The sequence below is a fragment of the Salvelinus sp. IW2-2015 genome, linkage group LG32 (assembly GCF_002910315.2).
Source record: "Salvelinus sp. IW2-2015 linkage group LG32, ASM291031v2, whole genome shotgun sequence".
Classification (NCBI taxonomy): Eukaryota; Metazoa; Chordata; class Actinopteri; order Salmoniformes; family Salmonidae; genus Salvelinus; species Salvelinus sp. IW2-2015.
Genome location: NC_036871.1, coordinates 14,181,976 through 14,209,175, shown reverse-complemented (window position 1 = coordinate 14,209,175; position 27,200 = coordinate 14,181,976). Strand labels below are relative to the sequence as shown.

Sequence of the window (27,200 nt, the reverse complement as noted above, 5' to 3'; positions counted from 1 at the left end):
TTCCTTGTGCTGACGTGGAACCGATAAATACTAACTGCCAGTCTCGTCGGAATTTTTAAATGATTGCACAGGAATGAAAGCGCCAAACGACAAGAAAAACAAAGGCCATATTTGTTAGACTTTTTTTTATACAGGGTGTTTTATTAATAGTTGTTAAAATACTAGCTAATCAGTCACAGAGTAGGTCTACATGGGATAATGTTACTATTTTCTGTTTGAGAGCTGGCATTTAGGTTATTACGTCATTGATTCCACCCGGACTGCTTTACTGGCTGTACAGTTACATTCTACCGAACGGAACCCCCAGTAGCAAAAGCAACTTCTCATGTTACTTTACGCATCTCTTATACCCTTGCATTTGTATTAATTTAACCCAAAATAAACAGTTTGTGGTCAAGATGGGAGTGCCGAAATTCTACCGATGGATTTCTGAAAGATACCCATGCCTGAGTGAAGTTGTCAAGGAACATCAGGTATGATATCCATAGCCTACTTTTTTGCTACCTAGCAAGCGAATATTACTGTTGCAGGTAACTAGTCAAGCTATCAAGCTAAATATAGCAGGCCCATAACAGTTTCACCTTCACGTATCGATGTTTCCACTCTGCCTGTACGCGCTACTCATAGCTATGATTATTATGGTCATAGCTAAATAAAACAACGTGTTATTGTAGTTACAAATACACATACAGTTAGCTAACTGACGGTACAGTAATATTTACCAACTAATTTAGTGTTTGAGTCAATTTACCTTCTAGGTAGCTAACTAGTTAGCTAGTTTGCGTGCTACTACTACTTGCTATCAGCTTCAGTTAGATATCATAACAAATAGCCTAGTGAATAAGGCAGGCCTATATTAGTTTAGCTGAGGAACGCTCAATTATGTTCTCTTTATCGAGGCGGAGTTGAGTTTATGCTTTGTTTGGTTTGTCAAGTAAATAGAACGTTATTCTGAAAAACAAATATTGTAGTCGTTGACCAGATGTAACAGTTTTACTACCGAGATCACTATTGCCAGATTAGCTCACATTTATTGGCAGGTGTACAATATGCATTAGTGGAATATTGACCACAGAGTCCAAAGTCGAACTCTGTCGGGAGTCTGTATCGGTTGGACTCCCTGAGTTGTGCACGTTCTGATGGGTGGATGTGGGTTAGCTACACGACTACGTGTTGCTTTCCAAAATAACCCTGAATTTTAACTCTGCAACTTTCTGAAACGAGTCCATATCTGTTTCCAATCAATCCCACTAGATCATTTTGTTTAAATCCTCAACTCATGAACACACTCCCTCCATTATTAAAGTATTGATGCTATTGCCTTCTTATATGGATAGTAGACAGACAGATGGGCYGACTGCTCTGACACCCCCTTTTACCTCTCTCCTAAAGATCCCAGAGTTTGACAACCTCTACCTGGATATGAATGGCATCATCCACCAGTGCTCCCACCCCAACGACGAGGACGTCCACTTCCGTATCTCGGAGGAGAAGATCTTTGCGGACATCTTCCACTACCTGGAGGTGCTGTTCAGGATCATCAAGCCCAGGAAGGTGTTCTTCATGGCCGTGGACGGAGTGGCTCCTCGGGCCAAGATGAACCAGCAGAGAGGCAGGAGATTCAGGTAAAGATCATGATGATAACAACTGCCTTTGTACTTTATGTGCTGTGTCTGTGACCGAGTGGCATAGCGATGGATCACGCAATGTCGTAACTCAATCAACCAATCAATCACGTATATGTTTCTCGTGAAGGTCGGCCAAAGAAGCAGAGGACAAGATAAAGAAAGCCCTTGAGAAAGGAGAGGTCTTACCTTCTGAGGCCCGCTTTGACTCCAACTGCATCACACCTGGTATGTAGCCTCCTACACAATCCATCACTTCTCCACCAATCTGTCCACTCATACCTCTCATCCAATTCCTAGGGGTTCAGGTAGTCCCTCCTGTTTTAGTCTGTTCTTCAGTTTGGTGCCTACTGAATACGACCCATCATGTCTCTCCTGTAGGGACGGACTTCATGGCCAGGCTACAGGAGCAGCTCAAGTACTTTGTCAACAGCAAACTATCCACAGATAATGCCTGGAAAGGAGTCAACGTCTACCTTTCCGGACACGAGGTGAGGGCTGGGGACACGGCGTGTGTGTCAGTGTGCACATTTTGTTTGATTAGATTTGATATGTGAATGAGTGACGTTGTAACTGTCTGTGACTGTGACCCTCTGTTTCCCTCCCAGACTCCAGGAGAAGGAGAACACAAGATCATGGAGTTTATCCGCAGGGAAAACTCTGAGCCAGGCCATGACCCAAACACACGCCACTGTCTCTATGGCCTGGATGCTGACCTGGTGTGTGTGTGTGTGTGTGTGTGTGTGTGTGTGTGTGACATCAAGGAGATGTGTATATGGTGGCAGATGTGAATGTCTATGTATGTCTCTAATCCAGGGGTGTCCAACATACGGCTAGCAAATCAGATCTGGCCCGCAAGGGGGTCCAATCCGGCCTGCAGATGTTTTGAGTTCAAAAATACTAATATATTTTTATTATATTTTGGGGAGGGAGATAAACTTAATATACTTTAAGTGACTAAAACCAAATCGAAATTGTATAGAAATGAAGACCAAATTGAAGTCAGAATGCGGCCACCGGGGCAAAATGAGTTTGACACCCCTTGCTGTAATCAGTCAATTACCGTGACAGAATTCTACTGTTGTTTCATTAGTATTAATGAAGGTGTGTTGTGTTAACTACAGTCTCTTTTTCTACTACAGATGATGTTAGGTCTGACCAGCCACGAGCCACACTTCTCCCTACTCAGAGAAGAGGTCCGCTTTGGAGGGAAGAAAAACCAGAAGAGGTGTGTCTAGTGTGCAAGAGAGAGCGGAGTGTGTGTGTGTGTGTGAGAGACCGAGTTATATGTATGTATTCCCCTCCTGCAGAATAACAGCTCCAGAGGAGACAACCTTCCATCTACTGCACCTGTCACTATTTAGGGAGTACATAGACTACGAGTTCTCTGAAGTTAAGGTAAGACAAACCCATACTCCCACAGAATACATTTCTGCTTCAGTGTGACCAGTACAGTAGATGCATATCTACTTGCTTACCGATAAGTGACTAACACACAGTAGCAATTCTCTATGAATGGTTTGAATAACAATGTCAAATGTTTGGTTGGTCCTCACAGTAAGATGTCTGACGATTGGTTGTTTAACAGAACAAGATCTCGTTTGAGTACGACCTGGAGCGAATCATCGATGACTGGATCCTAATGGGCTTCCTGGTTGGAAATGACTTCATCCCTCACCTTCCTCATCTTCACATCAACCAAGACGCCCTGCCTCTCCTCTACCGCACCTACATCAGTGTGCTGCCAACGCTGGGAGGTGAGAACACTCACACRCCGTACTCAGACAACACACAATCCACACATACAACGTCTTCCAGCCTTTCTTCCACACAAAACATTTTATTTGCGTACCGGCTGGAGAAATTGATTCGCTTCTTTATATTTGACTCATGAAGGGTACTTGAATGAGAATGGCCACCTGAACCTGGGCAACTTTGAGAAGTACCTGGAGAAACTGTCCGAGGTGGGAGAGACCAGTAAACATCCACAATCAGTGGAATTATTTCATTACCATGCATTTCTGATTGTGACGCATGTCTCGCTCTCTTTCTCTCTCTGATACCTGTTTTGCAATCTCTCTCTCTCTTCATCCCTTCCTCTTTATCCCCTTTTCCCGCTCTCTACCTCTGCCCCAGTTTGACAGGGAGCACTTCAACGAGGTGTTTGTGGATCTCAAGTGGTTTGAGAGTAAGGTGGGCAACAAGTACCTGAACGAGGCCGCGGGACGGGCAGCAGAGGAGGCTCACAGCAAGGACGCCAGGAAGAAAGACCTGGTGAGACATGCGCCTGCAATGCACACGCAGAGATCCTACAAATACAGATGCGTGTCTAGAAATCCATATTCAATGTCTGTGTGTTTGCAGGACTCTCTGCATCTAACTACGCTGGATGGCGGGAAGGACAGAGCCCCTGGTAGGGGTTTTGAGGAGGATGGTGAAGAAGAGGACATGTTTGAGGCGGAGTTCAGACAGTACAAACGCACCTACTACATGACCAAGATGGGAGTGGAGGTGGTCTCAGAGTTAGTATATCTCACCTTCTCCCAATGTCTCCCCCAAAATTCTCAAAATATTTTCCTTCTACCTCGAAGGATCCTGAAATGCTCTTAGAAAAGTTTGTTTCCCCAAAAACGGAGCTGAACTTGTATGATTTTTCTAGTTTAAAACTAAAGACAATGGCATTGCAGAGCACGACACTCATTTCAACTTTTGTTGTTTGTATTGTTTTCAGTGAGTTTCTAGCAAATCAGGCGTTGTGCTATGTGGAGGGAATCCAGTGGATCCTGCATTACTATTACCATGGAGTCCAGTCCTGGAGCTGGTGAGTGTCTCTGTCTGTCTGTCTGTCTGTCTGTCTGTCTGTCTCTGTCTTTCTCTCTCTGTCCTTATGTATGTCCCTCTCTGTCTCCATGTCTTTCTGTGCACGCGTGTACTAAAACCTCCCTCTGTCCTAGGTATTACCCTCACCACTATGCCCCGTTCCTGTCAGATGTGAGGAACATAGCCCATCTGAAGTTGACCTTTGACATGGGCAAGCCTTTCATGCCCTTCCAGCAACTACTGGGAGTCCTGCCCGCTGCTAGCAAAGACCTGCTTCCCCAGAGCTACAGGGTAACACACACATACAGACCTGCCTCCCCAGAGCTACAGGGTAACACACACACACAGACCTGCTTAGTAGCATTGTGTCGACCTATGACATGCACACTTTCTCATAACACACCCGCTTCCGATACCTCCGTTCTGTCCACAGCACCTGATGACATCWGAGAATTCTAGCATCATTGAGTATTACCCTCTGGACTTCAAGACGGACCTCAACGGGAAACAGCAGGAGTGGGAGGCAGTGGTGCTCATCCCCTTCATCGACGAGGTGCTCACAGACATCRTTCAGTGACCTACTTCATCCCCATGTGTCTGTTTATTCTGACGTTACTTATTTATCTGCGTGTTTTCCTTTCCAGAGATGTTTGCTCGCTGCGATGGAGCCTTATAACGATCACATGACCAAGGCTGAGAAGGCCCGAAACTGCCACACAGAGTGTGCTGTGTACAGCTACCACGCTGAGCTAGACTACCCTTACACCTCCACCCTGTCTGAACTGTTCCCCAACATCATGCACTGCCATGTCAGGTGAGACACACGCTGAACGCACACACACACACACTGAACACACTACTTCCACGAGGCTAAGATACTGTAACGTGATTGGTGGTTTCCAGGGTGACATCGGTTCCCATGGACGCGTGGCACGTGTCGTTGAGCCACGTGGGGCGCAGCGACAACAGCAGCCAGCTCTACTTCCTCGGCTTCCCCACCCTGCAGCACATCAGACACAAGGTACAATAGACGGGCCGGCAGGCAATGAGACAACAACGGAGTGTGAATCGGAAACACGTGATCCGAGAGCAACACAAAACGTATAATAAAATGGAACATGATAATATCATGTGCTGTGTCTCTGTTCACGAAACATGCTGACAGCGTTCTGCCACTAATCACACCCCACAGTCAGTCATCACACAAGGCACAGGTGGCCAACAGTCCCAAGATGATTTGTCAATAAAGATGCTGCAAGCTCACGATCTAGTCACGTAAACGGTCACTCATTAATCCAAGCCCTCGGAAGTGTGGCCGGAGAGGTATACAAGCTAGATCTGTTTTGGGTATTTTCTAAAGCTAGCCAGCTTCAGTTAGCTTCACGTTCCATTATGTCGCACGCGACTAGTCGAACAATGAACTCTTTATTGAGACGAGGCTAGAACGTCAATCCGTGGGCGAGTCGGTGTCACATTTCAATTTTGCCTGAAAATCACAATGAAAGAGAAGTTACCCTGCAAATTCAGCAGGCTATGTTGGGAAATGGGCTATTGGAAGTGCTGTCTTTTTTACAAGTATTGTTTATGGTCTTCGGTGTGTTTATCAATGTACGGGCCTTTTTTCCCCCTCTAAAATACTTATCGCGTGGTTTCAAATGCATCCGTTCGTTACTAAATGTGTAGAACGATATGGTCCGGAGAAGGACGGAACGATGACGTACTCTTTGCAAGAGGGAGCCAAATTGGATTGGTCCTCGCCTCGCGGCCCAWACACTTCATTCAGAATAAATAGCCTGCCACAGAGCAGGTTAGCTCTGAAGGGTTCGTTGCCATAGAAATGTACCTGGCTAAAAAGGTGAGCCCAGGTCATGTCAACGGCTATCTCGATTTGAACTCGAGAGTCGACCAACGTTTAGCTCGCTCTTCAATCTCACGCCGTAGTACAAACCCCTCTGAACTGAGGTCCCCTTTGAAACCAGGAGATTTTTTTTTTACGTGGCTGCATTTACACCCCCGGTATTGACTGAGATTATGTGTATTGGCCGTCTTAGCATCGGAATACTTCTGTGTACGTTTCATATGTAGATGTGCTTTTTTTTCTGTCTTTATAGTTCTATAAGAAGAAGCACGGAGTGGTGGTGTTCCAGCAGAGCAGCCGAGGAGAGAACATGATGCTGGAGATCACACGTAGCAAAGAGGAACCCGTGAGTGTAGATGCACGCACACGGTCTTGTTTCTATGACGAGCCGATGACTGTGTTGGGTCTGTGTCTGGAGCAGAAACGGTAGATGCTGTTTCTCTCTCTCAGGTGTGTGGCGATGTGGCGGCCCTGGTCCTGGGTCGCTCTGTGTTTGTCAACTGGCCCCACCTAGAGGAGGCCAGGGTAGTAGCAGTGTCTGACGGGGAGAGCAAGTAAGAGCCACGCTCAGTTCTACTCGTGCTTAAAATAGATGCCACTATTACACCCGAACCGTCACTCAAAACCCTTTACGCCTCTGGCTCTGCCGTTYATTCACTTCTCTTTCCACCGTTACTTTGAAGTACACCGTAGTTGTCGACATTCATCGGTCTACCTCAAACACTCCTTTCCCTTCTTCTCCATCACAACCCTCCCTCTCAGGTTCTTCCTGGAGGAGCCGGCGGGAGTGCAGAAGCTGTATGACCGGGACTCTCCTCCCCCCACCAAGGTMACCTACCTCAGTGACAAGGAGCAGAAGGACTGGGTGAAGGACGTCCAGGGCATCACTGAGCAGTAAGGATCCGTTTGTTAAAAACCTACGTTTTGTTATCAAAGGGTAAGAGTTTTTCAGTGAAGGTCGTGTGTATGTGTTTGATTTCGGCATCCTCTTTGGTAGAAGTGCCTTCCTTTGTGTCTATCTTAGTATTTTTTYCCCTTAACATTTATTTAACCAAGAAGTCCCATTGTGGTCAGAGCTGATAAGACCACTTGGCCTAGGGTGACTTTGGCAGACCTCTCTCCTTCTTACCTAAATACATTGCAATCTCTTCTCCTCTCAGTTTCAGTAAGCGTAAGGGCATCGTGGTGAATGAGACGGCGGTGGTGTTGTATGGCCAGCTGCTGACAGGCAGGAAGTATGTACCTGGGCAGAGCGGACAGGTGCACCTGGAGAAACAGTGGTCCAAGCAGATAATGCCCTCCGCCTACCAGACCATCGTCAAGGTAGGGGCACACGTACAGAGACGCGTACAGACACAGGAATGTACATAGGAAGACACATACTATACACGCATATACACATTCTTTTCTCTCTCCTTCCTCTTTCGCTCGCTCTCCTCTCTTCTCCTTTGTGCTCTTTCTCTCTCAGGATATCAAGGCCTTTGACTCGTCGTCGACTCGCTTCCAGACCCTGGAGGAGCTGTTTCCCCCGACGACCACAGTGTTCATGGTGGGGAACCCCTACTACGGAGCCRTGGGAGAGGTCTGTACCGCTTCCAGTGTCTACTTCCTGTCTGAGCCTTACACACTTCCTTATTGACTTGGAATCATCAGTATTGGGGACTCTTGAAGAGTACTGGTACACGTTAGGGCTTTAGGCTTGCTGCTTTTTGTGACCTTGAATTTGAATTGCTGAATTTGAATATCTAGTCTTGCAAATAAATATTTGTGAAAACAAAACGTAAATCTATGCACTTTTAGATGTGATATAGAGAAATAATATTTTAATGTGATGTATTAGACATTTTTGGGCGGTTTAATCTGTTGCATTGCATATCATCTTTGCCTTTTCAATAACACAATTTGCTCTTGGACATACAGGTGCAGGAGTCTAGTGACGTCATCAAAGAGGGACGAGTGTGGGTGGTGTTCACGGTGCCCTGTGAACCACCGATGGAAGCCTTAATACAGAACCAGCATGTAAGTCATTCTCAAAACGACACATCTCTCACACTCCTCGCCTGCCCCACATGACCAAACATGTGCGCCGTTGCTAAGCTTACTCCCTCCCTTCCCTGGTAGAAATACTGTGTGAAGTACAGTCCCGGCTACGTTCTGGCCTCTCGCCTCGGCATCACCAGCTACCTCGTCTCCAGATTCTCCGGCAGCATCTTCGTCGGCAGAGGATCCAAGAAGAAGTGAGTGAACACATTTCAAATGGAAGTCTATTTCCCATTTAGTGTACTGCTTTTGACCAGAGCCGTGTAGGTTTAATTAACCATGTGACGCGCTCTCCCTCCCTCAGTCCCCACGGGGAGCAGAAGGCTAACGTGGGTCTGAACYTGAAGTTCAATAAGAAGAATGAGGAGGTGCCAGGTTACACCAAGAGAACTGAGAAGGAGTGGCTCTACTCTGACGCTGTGGAGGAGCTGATGTCTGAGTACCTGGATAGGTGTGTGTGTGTATCCTTATTTGTGTGTTTTTCTCTGCATTTATGAAACTGTGTTTTCTGTATGTGTGAAACTGCGAACGTGTGCATGTGTTCTTATTTGTGTGCATTTGTAACCTGCATTGTCTCCTCCTGTAGGTTCTCTGAGGTGTTTGACCTGGTGTCCAGGAACAGTCACGATGATGTCTTCTACGAGGACGACATCTGGCCTGCGGAGTACGAGAACGGGTAACATTCATGCACTCAACAATCATAATTTACACTGTAATACACTCATAACAGTTAAACCTGTATGCTTGTAACACTTACTCAAGACTTGCGTTCAGTTTTCTTGAAGGCCCAGCGCAGTCAAAATTACTTTTAMATTTTTTCCCTGTCTGACCACTCCGACTGTCCTGCCAAAATACTTGCTTGAGAAATGTTTGTCTCTTTTTGACAATTTATTTTAATGGAAATCTATTACGGTAAGGTACTGAAATGTTACCTAGAAATGGTTTGATATTGAGATGAAAACAGCTGCATTGGGCCTTTAAACGCTCATATAAAACACTTGGATGACATTTAATATATGTAACAAGGCAGAGGTAGATCATAACAGTTGTAGGAATTCTGAAGATGGTGGTGATGGTAGTTGTGATGCGGATGGTTTTACGGGCAGCGCGGAGAAGGTGAAGGAGATCACTTCCTGGTTGAAGACCCACCCAGTCGCCGACATCGCCCGCACGTCATGTGACCTGCAGATCCTGGACAAGGCCATCGTGGAGCGGATCGAGGAGGAGGTGCTGAAGGCTAAGGTAACTCGGTTGGGGGGGCGTCAATCATTTAGCTGTTCTGTCCGTCAATCATCTCTCTGTCGATCATTTATCTCTACTCCTACTCGCTTTCTTTCCTATCAGTAAATCATCTCTCTACCCTCGTTTTTATGTCAATTAATAATATAGATGGATGCATATGTGGACTACTACTCAACAAGCCCTTCCTTTACTGTCAGTGACTAATCTACTTTCTTTTTTAGTGTTCATGTAGTGACTCTTACCTCCGTCTGTTTCTCAGGTGAAGAAGAGCAGCGAGAAAGTACGTGTTACTGTGAGGCCACGTTTGCTCTTCAGGGTGAGTTCGTCACTTTCCGGTTTTTGTTGTTGTGTGTGTTTTTCTGGAGAGTGAGTGAAAATGACATTGAACCCTTGCGCTGTGTTTGGAGCCAGAGTTCCAAAAATTCTAACTCCACACCTCTCTAACGTGTGTGTCCCTCCCTCCAGCCCTTAGAGCAGCAGCACGGTGTGGTCCCTGACCCAGATGCAGAATACCACCTGTTTGACCGGGTGGTCAACGTCAGAGAGAGCTTCTCTGTCCCCCTTGGCCTCAGGGGAACCGTCATCGGCATCAAGGCAGGTGAGTGGTCGCACGCGCACACACACACACACCCTCACTCACTCTTTCTCTCATATACAGTGCGTTCGGGAAAGTATTCAGACCCCTTGACTTTTTCCACATTTTGTTACGTTACAGCTTTATTCTAAAATTGATTAAATAATTTTTTCCACCCCTGATTATTCTACACGCAATACCCCATAATGACGAAGCGAAAAACCGTTTTTTAGAAATGTTTGCTAATTTATAATAAAAAAATAAAAAAATCTACCTTATTTACGTACACTGCTGTTCAAAAAGTTTGGGGTCACGTAGAAATGTCCTTGTTTTTGAAAGAAAAGCATTAAGCAAGAGGACAAGTACATTGGAGTGTCTAAATTGAGAAACAGACGCCTCACAAGTCCTCAACTGGCAGCTTCATTAAAATAGTACCCGCAAAACACCAGTTTCAAAGTCAACAGTGAAGAAGCGACTCCGGGATGCTGGCCTTCTAGGCAGAGTTGCAAAGAAAAAGCCATATCTCAGACTGGCCAATAAAAAGAAARGATTAAGATGGGCAAAAGAACACAGACACTGGACAGAGGAACACTGTCTAGAAGGCCAGCATCCCGGAGTCGCCTCTTCGCTGTTGACGTTGAGACTGGGGTTTTGCGGGTACTATTAAATTAAGCTGCCAGTTGAGGACTTGTGAGGCATCTGTTTCTCAAACTAGACACTCCAATGTACTTGTCCTCTTGCTCAGTTGTGCGCCGGGGCCTCCCACTCCTCTTTCTATTCTGATTGGAGCCAGTTTGCACTGTTCTGTGAAGGGAGTARTACACAGCGTTGTACGAGATCTTCCGTTTCTTGGCAATTTCTCGCATGGAATAGCCTTGATTTCTCAGAACAAGAATAGACTGATTGGTTTCAGAAGAAAGTTCTTTGTTTCTAGCCATTTCGAACCTGTAATCAAATCCACAAATGCTGATGCTCCAGATACTCAACTAGTCTAAAGAAGGCCAGTTTTATTGCTTCTTTAATCAGAACAACAGTTTTCAGCTGTGCTAACATAATTGCAAAAGGGTTTTCTAATGATCAATTAGCCTTTTAAAATGATAAACTTGGATTAGCTAACACAACGTGACATTGAAGCACAGGAGTGATGGTTGCTGATAATGGGCCTCTGTACACCATGTAGATATTTCATTAAAAATCATCCATTTCCAGCTACAATAGTCATTTACAACATTAACAATGTCTACACTGTATTTCTGATCAATTTGATGTTATTTTAATAGACAAAAAATGTGATTTCCTTTCAAAAACAAGGACATTTCTAAGTGACCCCAAACTTTTGAACGGTGGTGTAAGTATTCAGACCCTTTGCTATGAGACTCCAAATTGAGCTCAGGTGCATCCTGTTAATATTGATCATCCTTGAGATGTTTCTACAACTTGATTGGAGACCACCTCTGGTAAATTCAATTGATTGGACTTGATTTGGGAAGGTAAACACCTGTCTATCTAAGGTCCCACAATTGACAGTTCATGTTAGAGCAAAAACCAAGCCATGAGGTTGATGGAATTGTCCATAGAGCTCAGAGACAGGATTGTGTCGAGGCACAGATCTGGGAAGGGTACCAACACTTTTCTGCAGCATTGAAGGTCCCCATGAACACAGTGGCCTCCATCATTCTTAAATGGAAGAAGTTTGGAACCACCAAGACTCTTCCTAGAGCTGGCCGCCCGGCCAAACTGAGCAATCTGGGGAGAAAGGCCTTGGTCAGGGAGGTGATCAAGAACCTGATGGTCACTCTGACAGAGTTCCTCTGTGGAGATGGGACAACCAACTCTGCAGCACTCCACCAATCAGCCTTTATGGTAGAGTGGTCAGACTGAAGCCACTCCTCAGTAAATGGCACGACAGCCCTGTTGGTCAATTTCTTCAACAAATGATCAGGTCTGTATAATTATCAAACATACTTTAGTAATGGAAAGGAAACAGGCTCTTTGTTTAAGTATTAAAATACTCCTTTAGTAATACAATTGTAGGCAGAAGTTGGTACAGAGTACAGTATATGGTAGTTCTCCCCAAGATCTGCAAAGTGTCTAAGACATCCTGTAACTCATAGAGCCTCTCCCAGTCCTCCTTGCATGAGTTTCCCTGGCAACAACATWTTAATAAATCTAGCCTCCCMTGACAGCAGTAACCATCTTATCAGCAATTAAAAGCTCAGAAGTGGGTTTGACCGGAACTTGACCTTTCGTCACAAGTATAGGGTCATAACAATGTGAACGAGTGTAAGCATCTTCTGACAGGTGGCTGGTTTMATCTGTGGCAGCCTTGTGTTCTCAGAAAACCAGATAACCACGGTGGGATCCAGACAGGAGGAGTCTGAAMGTAGACGCCTTCTGATAGTGTCTGAAGGTCACAACACTCAAAAACAGGTTTTAACACACCGAGGTCTCCTGAAGAGGAGACCTTACAGTTTATCATAACATCATTTATTAACCCTTTAAAAGGTATAAGGCCTTGGTTTAACCCTCTTCATTCCACCCCTTTGAGGYCACAAGGCCTCAACAAAAGCAAAGCAACTCAAGCATAGTAATTATAATAATCATCCATAAAAGGTGCATTAGATTGCAAGCAAATCCTCAGGAGATTGAGGATAGAATTAAGGTTCTGAGGGATGAGGAACATAAAGCATAAACATGCCTGGCATAGCCTTATGAAGTACCCATTTGCCAGCTGCACAGAATGCACAAATGCAAATCAGCAGAACAAGCACGGGGGCCAATAATGGGACTAAAATGGAAAACAACTTAAATCCAAACTGGCCTAGTTTATCTTTCAACCACCCAAATGGGAACCAGGATTCTTCTCCTGTGGGGGTGTAGGTGTCAGCCAACTGTGTTAATTATTTCTAAATCTCTGTCATATCAGAGTCCGGGAGAAGCCTAACACATTCCGTGKGGGGTAATAGAATTTAGGGCCCTTCAATATCCCCCTCCTTATTTAGGATGTAGTCTAATGCCAGGCTATGCCTGGCTGTAACAGCTTTAAGATTCTGAACATCAGTTGAAAGAAGGGCAAAACCAGCAATAGTCAAATTCATATGGTCCTACATGGAGTAGATGATGTTGTTAATTCAATCACCTACGACCATTGATCCAAACACAATTGCTCCAAACAACTCACTCTGACACTGAGGGTTTTTCAAAACGACTAAATACGAACCACTAGGCGTGGCTCATCTACTCAGGTTCTGGACCACGTTTACCCATTGATTACTGGTTTTCAATTGGTTCCCCTGCATCTCTATTCCTCTGAGCAGAGACTGCTGGTGCAGAATAAGAACAACCAAAAACATGTACCTTAAAGGTTTACCCCAAGTTTTCTTTTTAACAATGTGACCATAGTGGTCATGTGTAACAACGTCTGGGTCTGGGTGTGCACTCTTATCTGGTATGATGGTTGGAACGTCTTCTGGCAGTGTGATAGGTGGTGCCACCCCTGACGCTCCTGGACCTTCACTGCTGTGGGTGTTGCTGAGATGACCTGTTATGGGCCCATCCATCTGGGGTGGTTCCATGTTCTCTTGTGCACATTCAGCTTGATCCATTCTCCAATGTCAATGCCCTGTTCTTGAACTTCCTGGGCCTTCCTGTATTGGGAATACAAAGACCTAACAGCATGGGTTAGTTCCTTCATATATTTACTCAAATCATCATCCAGTGTAGTCAGGTCAGTCAGTTTTGGAGTCATTGGTCTGTGTAAAGGAACGTTCATTGGACGGCCAGTTAAGAGCTCATGTGGGCTAAGCCCTGTTCYGTGGTTTATACTATTGCACATTTTCATCAGGACTAAGGGGAGACATTCTACCCATAACTTCCCTGTGGAGTGGCATGCTTTGGCAAGMCCCCCTTTTTATGGTTTGATTAGCACTCTCAGTAATCCCATTACTTTGTGGGTGGTASATACAAACTTCTGATCTATCGCCAATTGGGCAGCTACCTGTGCATCCACATCTCCTTTGAAATGGGTGTCATTGTCTGCGGCGAGAACTTCCGGAATACCAAATCTAGGCATAATTTCCCTTACCAGAAGTTTTACTACTGTTTTGGCATCACAGTGCACRGTTGGAAATGCTTCGACCCACCTGGTAAAGCGGTCAATTATTACCAGGCAGTATCTCTTTCTTTCCTCTCGCTCAGCCATGTCTATGAAATCCATAGCTAAATGGGTCTACGAGCCAGCCGGCGCTGGGAATTTCCCTGGTTTCAGGGGGGTACCCTTACCAATGTTGTATTGCATGCATGTAGTAYATTTTATACACGTGTGTTTTGCAAATTTCAATCAGATTTGGACAAAACAAGGTGTCAGATATTAGTCTAACCATCTCCCCCCTTGGCTGGGCCAGGCGACACACAGAGGAGACGAGCGGTAGAGGCAGAACTGGTTTGCTAGAGAGCGATTGCCTCCACAGGCCATCAGGGCCTCTGGAGCAGCCTCTAGACTCCCACAAAGGGTGATTAAGTSCGTCCACAGCCTGGTGTTGGTCCAGATCAGTGATTTCAGATGTTCACRGGGAGGAAAGCATAACAGCATGAGTATGGCAGTGAGAAGCAGCAGAATCAGCAGCTGCATTACCTAAACTGATGCTGTCAGTGTTGCCTGTGTGGGCTCGGACCTTAAGAATAGTCAACTGGGCTGGAAGCAACATGGCTTCAAGCAGGGCCTCAGTCTAAGGTTTTTAATAGGGGTCCCAGACACGTTAAAGTCCCTACCTTTCCAAACCCCTATCCAAGACAGGAAAACGCCAATGGCGTATGCAGAGTCAGAATAAATGTTAACCTTCAAACCACTACCCAATTGACATGCTTCAGTGCTAGAAGCTCAGCTTGTTGTGCTGAGCAATGTTCAGGCAAGGGCTGTTCAATCAACAATGTCTTATCTAGTGAGACTATACCAAACCCTGCATGTTTCCTACCAGTCTCCCTATCAATAAAGGCAGAGCAGTCAACAAAGAGAGTAACGTCAGGGAGATCAAGAGGTTCATCATAAAGGTCTGGCCTGGCCTTAGAATCATGTTGGACTTCATCAGGAAAATGTCTACCCAGTAGGCTAACGGGAGTGGCCGGAKAGTTCAGAAAGGGAGCCTTAATAGTATTACCTTCCCCCAGGTCAATTGTTGTATCTTCAGTCCARAACAGCTTTTGAGATATCCCAGCGACTCCCATCGTCTTAACTGACTTAGATGTGAGTCCCAGGCCGAGGTGTTGGCCTGTAGATCCAATGCTGGAGGTGTGAGCTCCAGTGTCTATTAAAAATGGTACCTCTTGATCGTTGACCTTCCGAGTAATGATTGGTTCTTTGGTACCATCCGGAAAGGGGGTCAGGGCATCCCTATTGTTGATTATTCTGCGGTGGGAACCACGTTTGTCACAGGAGACTGTTGGGGCCATCCATGTTAAAACAGGTTTTAACACACACACAGACGTCTCCTGAAGAGGAGACCTTACAGTTTATCGTAACATAATTTATTAACCCTTTAAAAGGTATAAGGCCTTGGTTTAACCCTCTTCAGCCCGCTTGGCGTTTCCCAAACGGCACCTAARGAACTCCCAGACCATGAGAAACAAGATTCACTGGTCTGATGAAACCAAGATTGATCTCTTTGGCCTGAAAGCCAAGCGTTACTTCTGGAGGAAACCTGGCACCATCCCTACGGTGAAGCATGGTGGTGGCAGCATCATGCTGTGGGGAAGTTTTTCAGGGGCTGGGAGACTAGTCAGGATCGAGGGAAAGATTTAATGAAGCAAAGTACAGAGAGATACATGATGAAAACCTGCTCCAGAGCACTCGGGACCTCAGACTGGGTTGAAGTTTCACCTTCCAACAGGACAACGACCCTAACAGCCAAGACGGCACAAGAGCTTCGGGACAAGTYTCTAAATGTCYTTGAGTGGCCCACCCAGAGCCCGGACTTGAACCCGATTGAACATCTCTGTAGAGACCTGAAAATAGCTGTGCAGCGACACTCCCCATCCAACCTGACAGAGCTTGAGAGGATCTGCAGAGAAGAATGGGGAGRAACTCCCCAAATACAGGTGTGCCAAGCTTGTAGCAACATACCCAAAAGATTCAAGGATGTAATCGCTGCCAAAGGCGCTTCAACGAAGTACTGAGTAAAGGGTCTGAATACTTATGTAAATGTTATATTTCAGTTTTATTTCATTTRCAAACAATTCTAAAAACCAGTTTTTGCTTTGTCGTTATGGGGAATTGTGTGTAGATTGACGAGGGGGGGGAAAAACTATGTAATCCATATTAGAATAAGGCTGTAACAAAATGTGGAAAAAGTCAAGGGGTCTGAATACTTTCCAAATGCACTGTACAACACACATGTGGTCAGCCTCTAGTCTTTGAACAGTCTCTAAACTGATGTTTAACCTCTCTCCCGTGGCAGCTGATCGGGAGGCTGAGGTGTTGTATGAGGTTGTTTTCGATGAAGAGTTTGCTGGTGGACTTACTATCAGGTACAGCCTCATGTCTGTTTCATATAGGCCTATGTCAAGTGTTTCAAGCCTCGATCAATCGCATGTTTCCTATTACATCGTTTATTTTTTTTTAACGTTAAGTACCTGTGTTTTTGTGACTGGCTATTGTGTGGTTGTGACCCTGGATCTGGGGACTGTAGCACGCCTGACTCTGGTGTGTTTCCTACTCTAGGAGTGCGGCGGGCCGTGGCTACAGGCTGCCTCCCTGTGCCTTAATCAACCTGAGCCACGGGGGCCGTGTAGAGCAGGGCTTCCACAAACTGACCGCCGTTGTCAAGCCCCAGCCTTCCTCCTCCCACCAACACAACAAAGGACAGCTGGGCGGGCTGAACCACTCACCGCGATCACCCTTCATCTCCACACAGGTTGGGACTGGAGTAGAGCATGTCCTCATAAAACAACTGGCCTAACCACTCCCAGAGTAACCAGCATAGATCAAGATGAATAGCCTCCAACTGTTTATCTCTGTTCCTCGCATTTGCCTATCTTTTTCTCTGTCCCTCCTGTATGTCTTGATGTCAACCTTTCCGTCTCCCTCTTTCCCTCTGTGTCGCTCAGCAGCAGAATGGCAGACAGAACATTCTCAGGGCAGACACTCAGGGCAACAAAAACTCTGCACACAAAGCCAGCCCGAAACCTAAGGTAATTTCTTTCTGTCGCTCTCTTTCTGTCGCTCTCTTTCTGTCGCTCTCTTTCTCTGTCGCTCTCTTTCTCTGTCGCTCTCTTTCTCTGTCTCGCTTGCTCTCTCTGTCTCGCTTGCTCTCTCTGTCTCTGTCGCTCTCTGTGTGTTTGTGTGGGATTTACTGTATACAATACCTTATTTGTGTGTGGTGGTGTGTAGCCTCTCTCTCGCGCTCTCTCAATTCAATTTGCTTTATTGGCATGACTTAACAATGTACGTATTGCCAAAACTGACTTTGGAGATTTACAATATTAACATATTTGAACTAATAATAATCAATATTGACAACAGCAACAAAAGTAATCAAGGGTCAAAATAACATTGAACAATAACAGTAAGCATAGAGGACATTGGTTGGTCTGTCAGATACTCATCTTATGGTAGGCAGCAATGTAGTGCGCTGCCAACCCACAGCTCTCTGCATCCTCCAACAGGACGGGTAGCCTATTCTCATCAGAGAAGTCTTTGAGACCTTGAATAAGGATTTCAAATTTGGGGAAATTACACKAATTGTTTTATATTTTTTACATTTTGTCTCTCTCTCTCGGTCTGTGTGTGACTGCAGGGTAAAGATGAGGAGTTCAGTAATGTGTGGCAGTCTCTGCAGAGCTCTGGAATGCCCCAGAAACCACCAGCTCACTGGCAACAAGACAATGTGAGTCCATTCATAAGGTTGTACCAGTGTCACCATACTCGCGTTGTGATCAACCTCGTTCGTGGCTGTGTCACCTGACCACCATCTCTGTGTGTGTCTGTCCACAGTCGGGTAAGTCTGCCTGGGGTACAGGGTCTCCCGGACAGGAAGTGCAGTTCCAAGGGCAACAAGGCAGGAACCAACCCCAGAGTCAACAACCGCAACCTCCCAAACCTGTGAGTCACTACTTTATCTAACCCTAACCTTTGAACTTGAAAAACCCCTCTGTCCCTTCATCCCTAACCATTGAACGTTACACCCCTAAACATTGAGTCGCAGCTCTTTGATGCTGACTTTAGGGTCTGACCTCAGATCAGTGTTTGTCTGGACAGCAGGTTAGAAACACTACATTATTTTAGCTCTAACCTGCCATGCAAAGGTACCCTTATCTCTTTAACTCTGCCACTCAGTATCTGCATCCAGTCCTTCTTGAGAAGAATGCAGTTTTTCAGACTGTATTAACAAAGTACTTGCAGGATAGTTGCTTGTGTAAACCTCGTGATCCAAGTCAAAAGTCTTCAGTAAAAGTTATTTAGCGCAACAATCATTACATAAACTACCTTACACGTCTGTTCTTTCATGCATGTGACACCTCTGAGGCCGTTACCCTGTCAGGCCACCATCAGGAGACTACAGATCCCAGCAGCTCAGGTAGTGGAGAACTACAACTCCAATCGTCACCAATAGCAGACCAGAGGCCTCATCCTCAGCYGACAGCATAGCCAGGAATCAGGACTACAAATGAATTGAAACTAGTCAATAAAATGCATTTTGCAAAAGCAGATTTCAGTGTAGGTTTGGTTATTACAAGTGGAAGGCTGTGAGTGTAGTCCAACTAATACAACTCAATGAAGATGCGTATTGACTATAATTGTATTATTTTTGTTGTAAGATCTCAATGTGCAAGTATGACTTCTGTGAGGGAGAATGAGGTGTGTGTGTGTTAAACTTCATGTTTTATAGGGTCCTGTAGGAAGTATCAGACTCCTCAAGAGAAACGAAGATGTCAATTCTCTGTTTCCCGCTCAGAACGCTACAAAGAAGGTACAGACGCGCACACCACACACACACACACACACACACACACACACACACACAATCTTACCCACTTGTCTCCAGCAGACAGAGTTCGAGGAGTTGATCGCTAACCTGAAGATCTCCAAGGGCAACGAGTCAGCTCCACCCCCTCCAGCCAAAGAGCCCACGAGCCAAACAGAGGAGCCGCTTTCTCCGCAGTCATTTGCTATGGTGGGTACTAGTACTCACTGGTTGGTGTTACGCTATAGTGGCCCACTTCAAACTCTTTTAAATTAGAATGATCTGCTCCTTCCCTTGTGGTTGGTTGTAGTTGTAGTAGTCCTGTTGTGATTTGGTTAGGTATGGTCAGTTGGCTAATTGTGGTTGGTTGGTTCTCCTGTGTGTAGAAGGGAACTCTGGCCCTGAAGGAGATGCTGAACATTGGCGCCGGCCCGGACTCCACTAGTCCCGCCTCATTCAACCCACAGCAGCAGAACAAGAGACGACCCACCAAGAAACTGGGTGAGTTCAACTATGTGTAACGCTACATGTTTAGTAGAGCCTGCCTGATATGTTTTTTGGGGGGGAGACACTTATGGATACCGATATACACTACATGACCAAATGTATGTGGACACCTGCTCGTCAAACATCTCATTCCAAAATCATGGGCGTTAATATGGAGTTGGTCCCCTCTTTGCTTCTATAACAGCCTCCACTCTTCTGGTAAGGCTTTCCACTAGATGTTAGAACATTGCTGCGGGAACTGGTTTCCATTCAGCCACGAGCATTAGTGAGGTCTGGCACTGATGTTGGACGATTAGGCCTGGCTCACAGTCGTCGTTCCAATTCATCTCAAAGGTGTTCGATGGGGTTTATGGTCAGGGCTCTGTRCAGGCYAGTCAAGTTTCTCCACACCAATCTCGACAAACCATTTCTGTATGGACTTGGCTTTGTGCACGGGGGCATTGTCATGCTGAAACAGGAAAGGGCCTTCCACAATCTGTTGCCACAAAGCTGGAAGCACAGAATCGTCTAGAATGTCGTATTCTGTCGCGTTAAGATTTCCCTTCACTGGAACTAAGGGGCCTAGCTCGAACCATGAAAAACAGCCCCAGACCATTATTCCTCCTCCATCAAACTTTACCGTTGGCACTATGCATTGGGACAGGTTGTGTTCAACTGGCATCCGCCAAACCCAGATACGTCCATTGGACTGCCAGATGGTGAAGCGTGATTCATCACTCCAGAGAACGCATTTCCACTGCTCCAGAGTCCAATGGCGGCAAGCTTTACACTACATTGACATGACATTTTAGTCATTTAGCAGAGGCTCTTATCCACAGTTAGCTTAAGATGGCTAGGTGGGACAACCACATCACAGGCATAGGAAGTACACTTCCCCTTAATAAACGTAGTTGTCAGAGCTAGAAAGGGGGGTGGGGGTCAAGTGCAAGTGCTGGTTACGTGTTATTTTTATTGTTTTTTGGGGAGGGGGTCAAGGTGAGGAGGATTATTGTAGATACTGTTTCAAGAAGTAGTGTTTCAGATGTTTTCGGAAGATGGGTAGGGACTCTGCTGGCCTAGCTTCAGGGGGAAGCTGGTTCTACCGTTGCGGTGCCAGGACAGAGAAGGGCTTGGGCTGAGCGGGAGCTGCCCTCCCATAGGGGTGGGAGGGTCAAGAGACCTGAGGTGGCAGAACGGAGTGCTCGGGTTGGGGTGTAGGGTTTGAGTACAACCTGACGGTAGGGAGGGGCAGTTCCTGTTCCGTAGGTAAGCACCATGGTCTTGTAGTGGATGCGAGCTTCAACTGGAAGCCATTGGAGTGTGCGGAGGAGTGGGGTGACATGAGAGAACTTTGGAAGGTTGAATACCAGGCGGGCTGCTGCGTTCTGGATAAGTTGCAGGGGTTTGATGGCACATGCGAGGAGCCCAGCCAACAGAGAGTTGCAGTAGTCCAGACGGGAGAGGAAGGGCGCCTGGATTAGAATCTGCGCCGCTTCCTGTGTGAGGTAGGGTTGTACTCTACGGATGTTGTAGAGCATGAACCTATAAGAGCGGGTCACTGCTTTGATGTTTGTCGAGAATGACAGGGTGTTGTCCAGGGTTACGCCAATGTTCTTTGCACTCTGAGAGAGTGACACTGGAGTTGTCAACTGTGATGGAGAGGTATTTTAGCAGGCAGGCCTTACCCGGGAGAAAGAACAGTTCCGTCTTGTCAAGGTTGAGCTTGAGGTGGTGGACCGACATTCATGTTGAGTTATCTGTCAGGCACGCAGAGATCCGTGTCGCCACCTGGGTTTCAGACGGGGGGGGAAGAAGAAAAGTAGTTGAGTGTCATCCGCATAGCAATGATAGGAGAGACCATGTGAGGATATGACGGATATGACGGAGTCGAGTGACTTTGTTTTTAGAGAGAAGAGGAGAGGGCATAGAACTGAGACCTGGGGGACACCAGTAGTGAGAGTATGTGGTGCAGACACAGATCCTCTCCACGTCACCTGGTAGGAGCGGCCTGTCAGGTAGGATGAAATCCAAGAGTGTGTATCGCCAGAGACGCMCAGCCCTGAGAGGGTGGAGAGGAGGATCTGAAGGTTCACAGTGTCAAAGGCAGCTGATAGATCTATGAGGATGAGAACAGAGGAGAGAGAGTCAGCTTTGAAGTGCGGAGAGCCTCCGTGACACAGAGAAGAGCAGTCTCGGTTGAGTGATCCGTCTTGAAGCCTGACTGGTTAGGGTCAAGAAGGGATACAGGACTATAGTTTTTGACGTCAGAGGAGTCGAGTTTTGGTTTCTGTAGGAGGGGAGCAGCTCGGGCCATTTTGAAGTCCGAGTGGATGCAGCCAGTGGTCAGGGATGAGTTGATGAGGGAAGTGAGAAATGGAAGAAGGTCTGGAGGAGGGGATGGGGTCGAGCAGGCAGGTTGTTGATCAGCCAGACCTCACTAGTTGCAGGATTTCATCTGGAGAGAAAGAGGTCAAGGAGTAGGGTAGTTCTGTGTGAGTGAGACCGGTGGACTCAATAGGCTGASTGAATGAGTAGCGGATGTCGTCAACCTTTTTTWAAAAGTGGTTGACAAAGTCAGCCGCAGAGAGGGATGGTGGAGGGGGTCGAGGATTAAGGAGGGAGGAGAAGGTGGAAAAKAGTTTCCTAGGGTTAAAGGCAGAAGCTTGTGCCTCCCGAGTGGCGCGGCAGGCATTGCAGTGCTAGAGGCGTCACTACAGACCCGGGTTCGATCCCGGGCTGTGTCGACCCATGAGGCGGCGCACAATTGGCCCAGCGTCGTCTGGGTTAGGGGAGGGTTTGGTTGGCCGGGATGTCCTTGCCCCATCGCCTAAGCAACTCCTGTGGTGGGCCGGGCGCATGCACGCTGACACGGTCGCAAGTTGGACAGTGTTTCCTCCGACACATTGGTGTGGCTGGCTTCCTGGTTAAGCGAGTAGTGTATTAGGAAGCAGTGCGGCTTGGCAGGGTCGTGTTTTGGAGGGCGCATGGCTTTCGACTTTCACCTCTCCCGAGTTCGTACGGGAGTTGCAGCGATGGGACAAGACTGTAATTACCAATTGGATATCACGAAATTTGGGAGAAAAAGGGGTAAAAAGGCAGAGGCTTGAAATTTAGAGTGGTAGAATGTGGCTTTAGCAGCGGGTAGAGAGGAGGGAATGAAAGGATGATAGGTCCTCTGAAAGTTTAGCTTTCCTCCATGTCCGCAGCCCTGTTCTGTAAGCTCACAATGAGTCACTGAGCAGGAGGGGAGAGCCGAGCGGGCCGGGAGGAAAGGGGACAGTGCAAGTCATAGGATGCGGAAATGGAGGAGAGTAGGGTTGAAGAGGCAGAATCAGGAGATGGAAGGGAGAAGGATTTAGGGAGAGAGAGTGTAGTGGGAGAGAGAGCGATGATTGCGACAGCGCATGACCATCTGCGTAGGGGCTGAGTGGTTAGTGTTGAAGTAAAGGGAGACAGAAAAGGAAACTAAGTTGTGATCACAGACCTGGAGGAAGGTTGCAGTGAGATTAGTAGGCAAGCAGCATCTAGTAAAGATGAAGTCAAGCGTATTGTGACAAGCCTTGGGAGTTGGAGGGAATTGGGAAAGGGTGAGGACAAAGAGGCAAGGAGGGGAAAGCGAGAGTCGAAGGCAGAAAATTCCTGATTGATGTGTCAACAACTATCTGTAAATTATGAGCAGTCAGCAGTTCACGCAGCACTTAAAGTAGATGGCCTTAGATAGCAAAAAGACAGTAYTCGACCACAGCAGATAAAGACAAAACAAATGATTCTTATCACACTTGGAGATAACAGGAGTCCTCTAGCTATAGAATGACGCTCCAGCCGACGCTTGGTGTTGTGATCTTAGGCTTGTGTGCGGCTGCTCGGCCATGGAAACCCATTTCATGAAGACCCAGACGAACAGTTCTTGTTCTGATGTTGCTTCCGGAGGCAGTTTGAAACTCGGTGGTGAGTGTGGCAACTGAGGACAGACTTCTTTTTTTTTTTTTCTTCTTTTTTACATGCTACACACTTCAGCACTTGGCGGTCCCGTTCTGTGAGCTTGTGTGGCCTACCACCACTGTTTCTTCTTCACAATAACAGCACTTACAGTTGACCGGGGCAGCTCAAGCAGGGCTTGTTGGAAAGGTGGCATCCTATGATGAGGCCACGTTGAAAGTCGCTGAGCTCATCAGTAAGGCCATTCTATTGCCAATGTTTATCTATGGAGATTGCATGGAAGTGTGCTTTATTTTATACACCTGTCGTAAACTGGTGTGGCTGAAATAGCCAAATCCACTCATTTGAAGGGGTGTCCACATGCTTTTGTATATACAGTGCTCTCGGAAAGTATTCAGACCCCTTTACTTTTCCCACATTTTGTTACGTTACAGCCTTATTCTAAAATGGATTAAATTGTTTCCCCCCCTCATCAATCTACACACAAGACCCCATAATGACAAAGMAAAACACGCTTTTAGAATTTTTTGCTAATGTATTCAAATTAAAAAACTTAATCACATTTACTTAAGTATTCAAACCCTTTACTCAGTACTTTGTTGAAGCACCTTTGGCAGCGATTACAGCCTCGAGCCGTCTTGGGTATGGCGCTACAAGCTTGGCACACCTGTATTTGGGAGTTTCTTCCGTTCTTCTCTGCAGATTGTCTCAAGCTCTGTTAATTTGGATGGGGAGCGTCGCTGCACAGCTATTTTCAGGTCTCCAGAGATGTTTGATCGGGTTCAAGTCCGGGCTCTGGCTGGGCCACTCAAGAACATTGAGGCCTGTCCCGAAGCCATTCCGTTGTTGTCTTGGCTGTGTGCTTAGGGTCGTTGTCCTGTTGGAAGGTGAACCTTCGCCCCAGTCTGTGGTCCTGAGCGCTCTGGAGCAGGATTTCATACGTTGTGACATTAATGAAATCATGAGAATGTTTAAGTGTTGAGATCAGCATGACATTTCCTTTTTTTCACCTATTCATTGAATATTGGTTATCCAATATCGGCTGATAGTGTTGGTGAACCGATATGGGATTTAGTGGAGATACTGTACAACAGATATTAAACCAGTTGTTCTTCATTCCCTTTCTCCTCCTTACACCCTTAAACCTCCCTTTTTCTCCCTTCTTCCCCATCAGCGGCGAGGATGGGCGACTCTGTGTTACCCGCGGCCCCAGCAGCAGCAGTCTCTCCCCTGCAGTCCCCTCAGCCCTCCATGGTTCCCAGTGTGGCCTCAGAGCTGACCAGGATCTGTATGGGCCTGGGTATGGCCCCGCCTGACTTCACCTTCATGCGCAGCAGACAGGTGAGGCAAATACACACACACACAATCTTGCGTACAAGACACACACACGCACGTATTCAAGCACAATCCCGCTCTCTCCCAGGGTCTGCTGGTGTACCAGGTGAAGCTCTCCAGTGGTCTGGTGGTCCAAGGTCCCCAGTGTCAGTCTGAAAACGAAGCCAAAGAGAAAGCAGCTCTTTTCGCCCTGCAGCGCCTTGTGAGTGTGGTGTGTCCTTCCTGTATATCTGTGTGTTTCYTCCTTTTCTTTCTTTTGTTATGTGTGTATTTGACAAGTGTCTCCATATTTGTAGGTTTTCTAACCCCTCTCTCTCTGTCTCCTTCAGAATTCAGTGGGTTCTGGGTTCCCCCTGCCACCGCCTCTGTTCTCTGGRGTCGGACAGATAAGGGGAGCGCCCATGGGACCCATCCCTAACATATTTGGTCAATCGGGTGAGCCCTGTCGTCATGTGGGTTGTCTATATTGATACTATACTGTACGACCTCTCTGGGTGCAGTAATGCCCTTTCACCTTGWTAGGTTTTAGACACGAATTAATTCTGGATGTGAACCAAACCCTTTCACCGTTTCACTCTCTTTCTCTCTCTCCCTCCCTCCAGGTGGTCTGTTGATGCCTCCTCAGGGGTATGGTCCCCTACACTGGGGCATGCCCCTCCCGCCTCACCAGGGCCAGCCCTTCTACGGAGGCACCTTCCCTGGCGCCCGGCCCCAGGCACCCTCCGTCCCCATCGGCTCACACAACCAGTTTGTCCCCCTGCAGGTAGGAGCTCCAGGACCTGTTTCTATAGTTCACAACAAAAGAGTGCATTTATACGGCCAAAAGATACATATTAATAGTATTTTGGGATTTCACCACAGATTAACCCAGAGAAATGACCATGATTAGCTCTTATGTTTGTTTGTGTGCTCCCATGGTAACACACCATCTTAGCCTCTGACTAACCTACGTTTACTGTCAGGTCACTAAGAAGCGCGTGTCCTCAGTCAAGAAGCCCCAGGAGTTCTGCAATGCGGCTCACACGGCCAGGAACCAAGCCCCGGGCAGTGAATTCCCGTCTCACTCCCAACCTTCCCTATCCCCGGCCCCCTCCACACCCCCAAAGACCACCCAGGTAGCGGGGACCCCATCCACGCCCCAAACACCACGCCAGAACCCCTCGGGCCAAGGTCACACCCCCGGCTCTGCCTCCAAGAGGAAACACAGGAAACTGGCGGTGAACTTCGAGGCAGCCAAAGTCCAAGAATAATCCCCTCCCGTTCCTCTTAGGTGTTGGTTTTTAGGATGGTGTTATAATCTGTTGGGTCTCAATGGCACCCTATTCCCTGTGGTGCACTACTTTTAACCAGAGCCCTATGTAGTTGTCCTATGTGGCTGTAATCAAAAGTAGTGCACTAGATGAGGAATAGGGTGTCATAAGTGTGCCATTTGAGATGCAGACTCTGTTCTGGATAATGTGAGGCAATAAGGTCTGATAAATCAGAATGCCGTCGTTTTTATGTTGTGTTTGCATCATGTTTGTGAGATGGATTTCTATTCTCCCTAAACTCGCAAGACCTTGTGATACATGGTGTCCTTCTAGTTGGTCGGTCTATGATTGGAGCCARTAATCAAGGGCTTAATCTCTTTTAATCTTTCCCTTCGTTTGTTTCAAGTCTCTATTTTACCAAATTTATTTTTTATTCTGATCAAAGTATTTTGTCACAATTCTGTGTTTTTAATGTCAATCGTTTGTAATTGCTAATACTAAATCAACCTACAAAATAGTAATGTGAAATGAACTTCACACGTGTTAACCAACAATTAGGCCTCAAATACAGTATACTGACTGACAGCATGCAAACACATCACTATGACAAAATTCTGGATTTTCTTCTCCACAGTATAACATAACACATTTCTTCCAGTAGAAAATCATTTTGTAATGGAATTCAAATCATCTCCTGTGGGACATCACCAGCACCTCTGTTAGCTGGTTGATCCAAGCCTTAATGGAGAGATGTTTCTGTTTTTAAAAATATTTTCATCCACCATATTTCAATCTGGATTTTATGCCTTGGTACCCTTTTAAATATGACACATATTGTTTTTTGTTGCCGACAGTACCAAGGCTGAATCATTATTCATTAACTTGTAACCCACATGTACAGTCTCGAGTCTTACAAGCATATTTTTGGGTCTCGCTTTGTTTTTGGATTTGTACCTTTTGCCTCTTTCAACACGTGGTCTGAACTACTGGGTTCTGGCTCTGTGGGTATTTTAAACGTCTGAACCAAAGCACACCTGTTGTATGTCCTATTGTTTTCTTTCTAAATTAATTTGA

The 27,200-nt window shown here is 46.4% G+C and overlaps 1 protein-coding gene across 5 annotated transcripts; it reads left to right on the top strand.

Moving 5' to 3' along the window:
* Window positions 1–301: 301 nt before the first annotated feature.
* On the top strand, window positions 302–26,566 carry xrn1 (5'-3' exoribonuclease 1). 5 transcript variants are annotated; one of them, XM_070436770.1, is made up of 41 exons: window positions 302–473; window positions 1,393–1,625; window positions 1,756–1,853; window positions 2,007–2,116; window positions 2,234–2,344; window positions 2,768–2,853; window positions 2,936–3,023; window positions 3,214–3,382; window positions 3,522–3,589; window positions 3,762–3,899; window positions 3,990–4,147; window positions 4,357–4,446; window positions 4,580–4,736; window positions 4,879–4,998; window positions 5,090–5,259; window positions 5,349–5,466; window positions 6,557–6,649; window positions 6,754–6,857; window positions 7,066–7,197; window positions 7,464–7,626; window positions 7,772–7,885; window positions 8,224–8,322; window positions 8,425–8,540; window positions 8,648–8,794; window positions 8,930–9,019; window positions 9,450–9,585; window positions 9,845–9,901; window positions 10,051–10,183; window positions 16,612–16,681; window positions 16,875–17,067; window positions 17,264–17,344; window positions 17,950–18,039; window positions 18,147–18,254; window positions 19,042–19,122; window positions 19,201–19,326; window positions 19,503–19,617; window positions 24,716–24,882; window positions 24,965–25,078; window positions 25,206–25,311; window positions 25,479–25,639; window positions 25,839–26,566. In XM_070436770.1, exons 1-41 carry the CDS (start codon window positions 399–401, stop codon window positions 26,124–26,126), a joined length of 5,073 nt encoding a protein of 1,690 aa, XP_070292871.1. In that variant the 5' UTR covers window positions 302–398; the 3' UTR covers window positions 26,127–26,566. The 5 variants fall into 5 exon arrangements, with proteins under 5 accessions (XP_070292871.1, XP_023832736.1, XP_023832737.1 ...); XM_023976968.2 differs by having other exon boundaries at window positions 19,198–19,326; XM_023976969.2 differs by having other exon boundaries at window positions 17,261–17,344.
* Window positions 26,567–27,200: the final 634 nt, after the last annotated feature.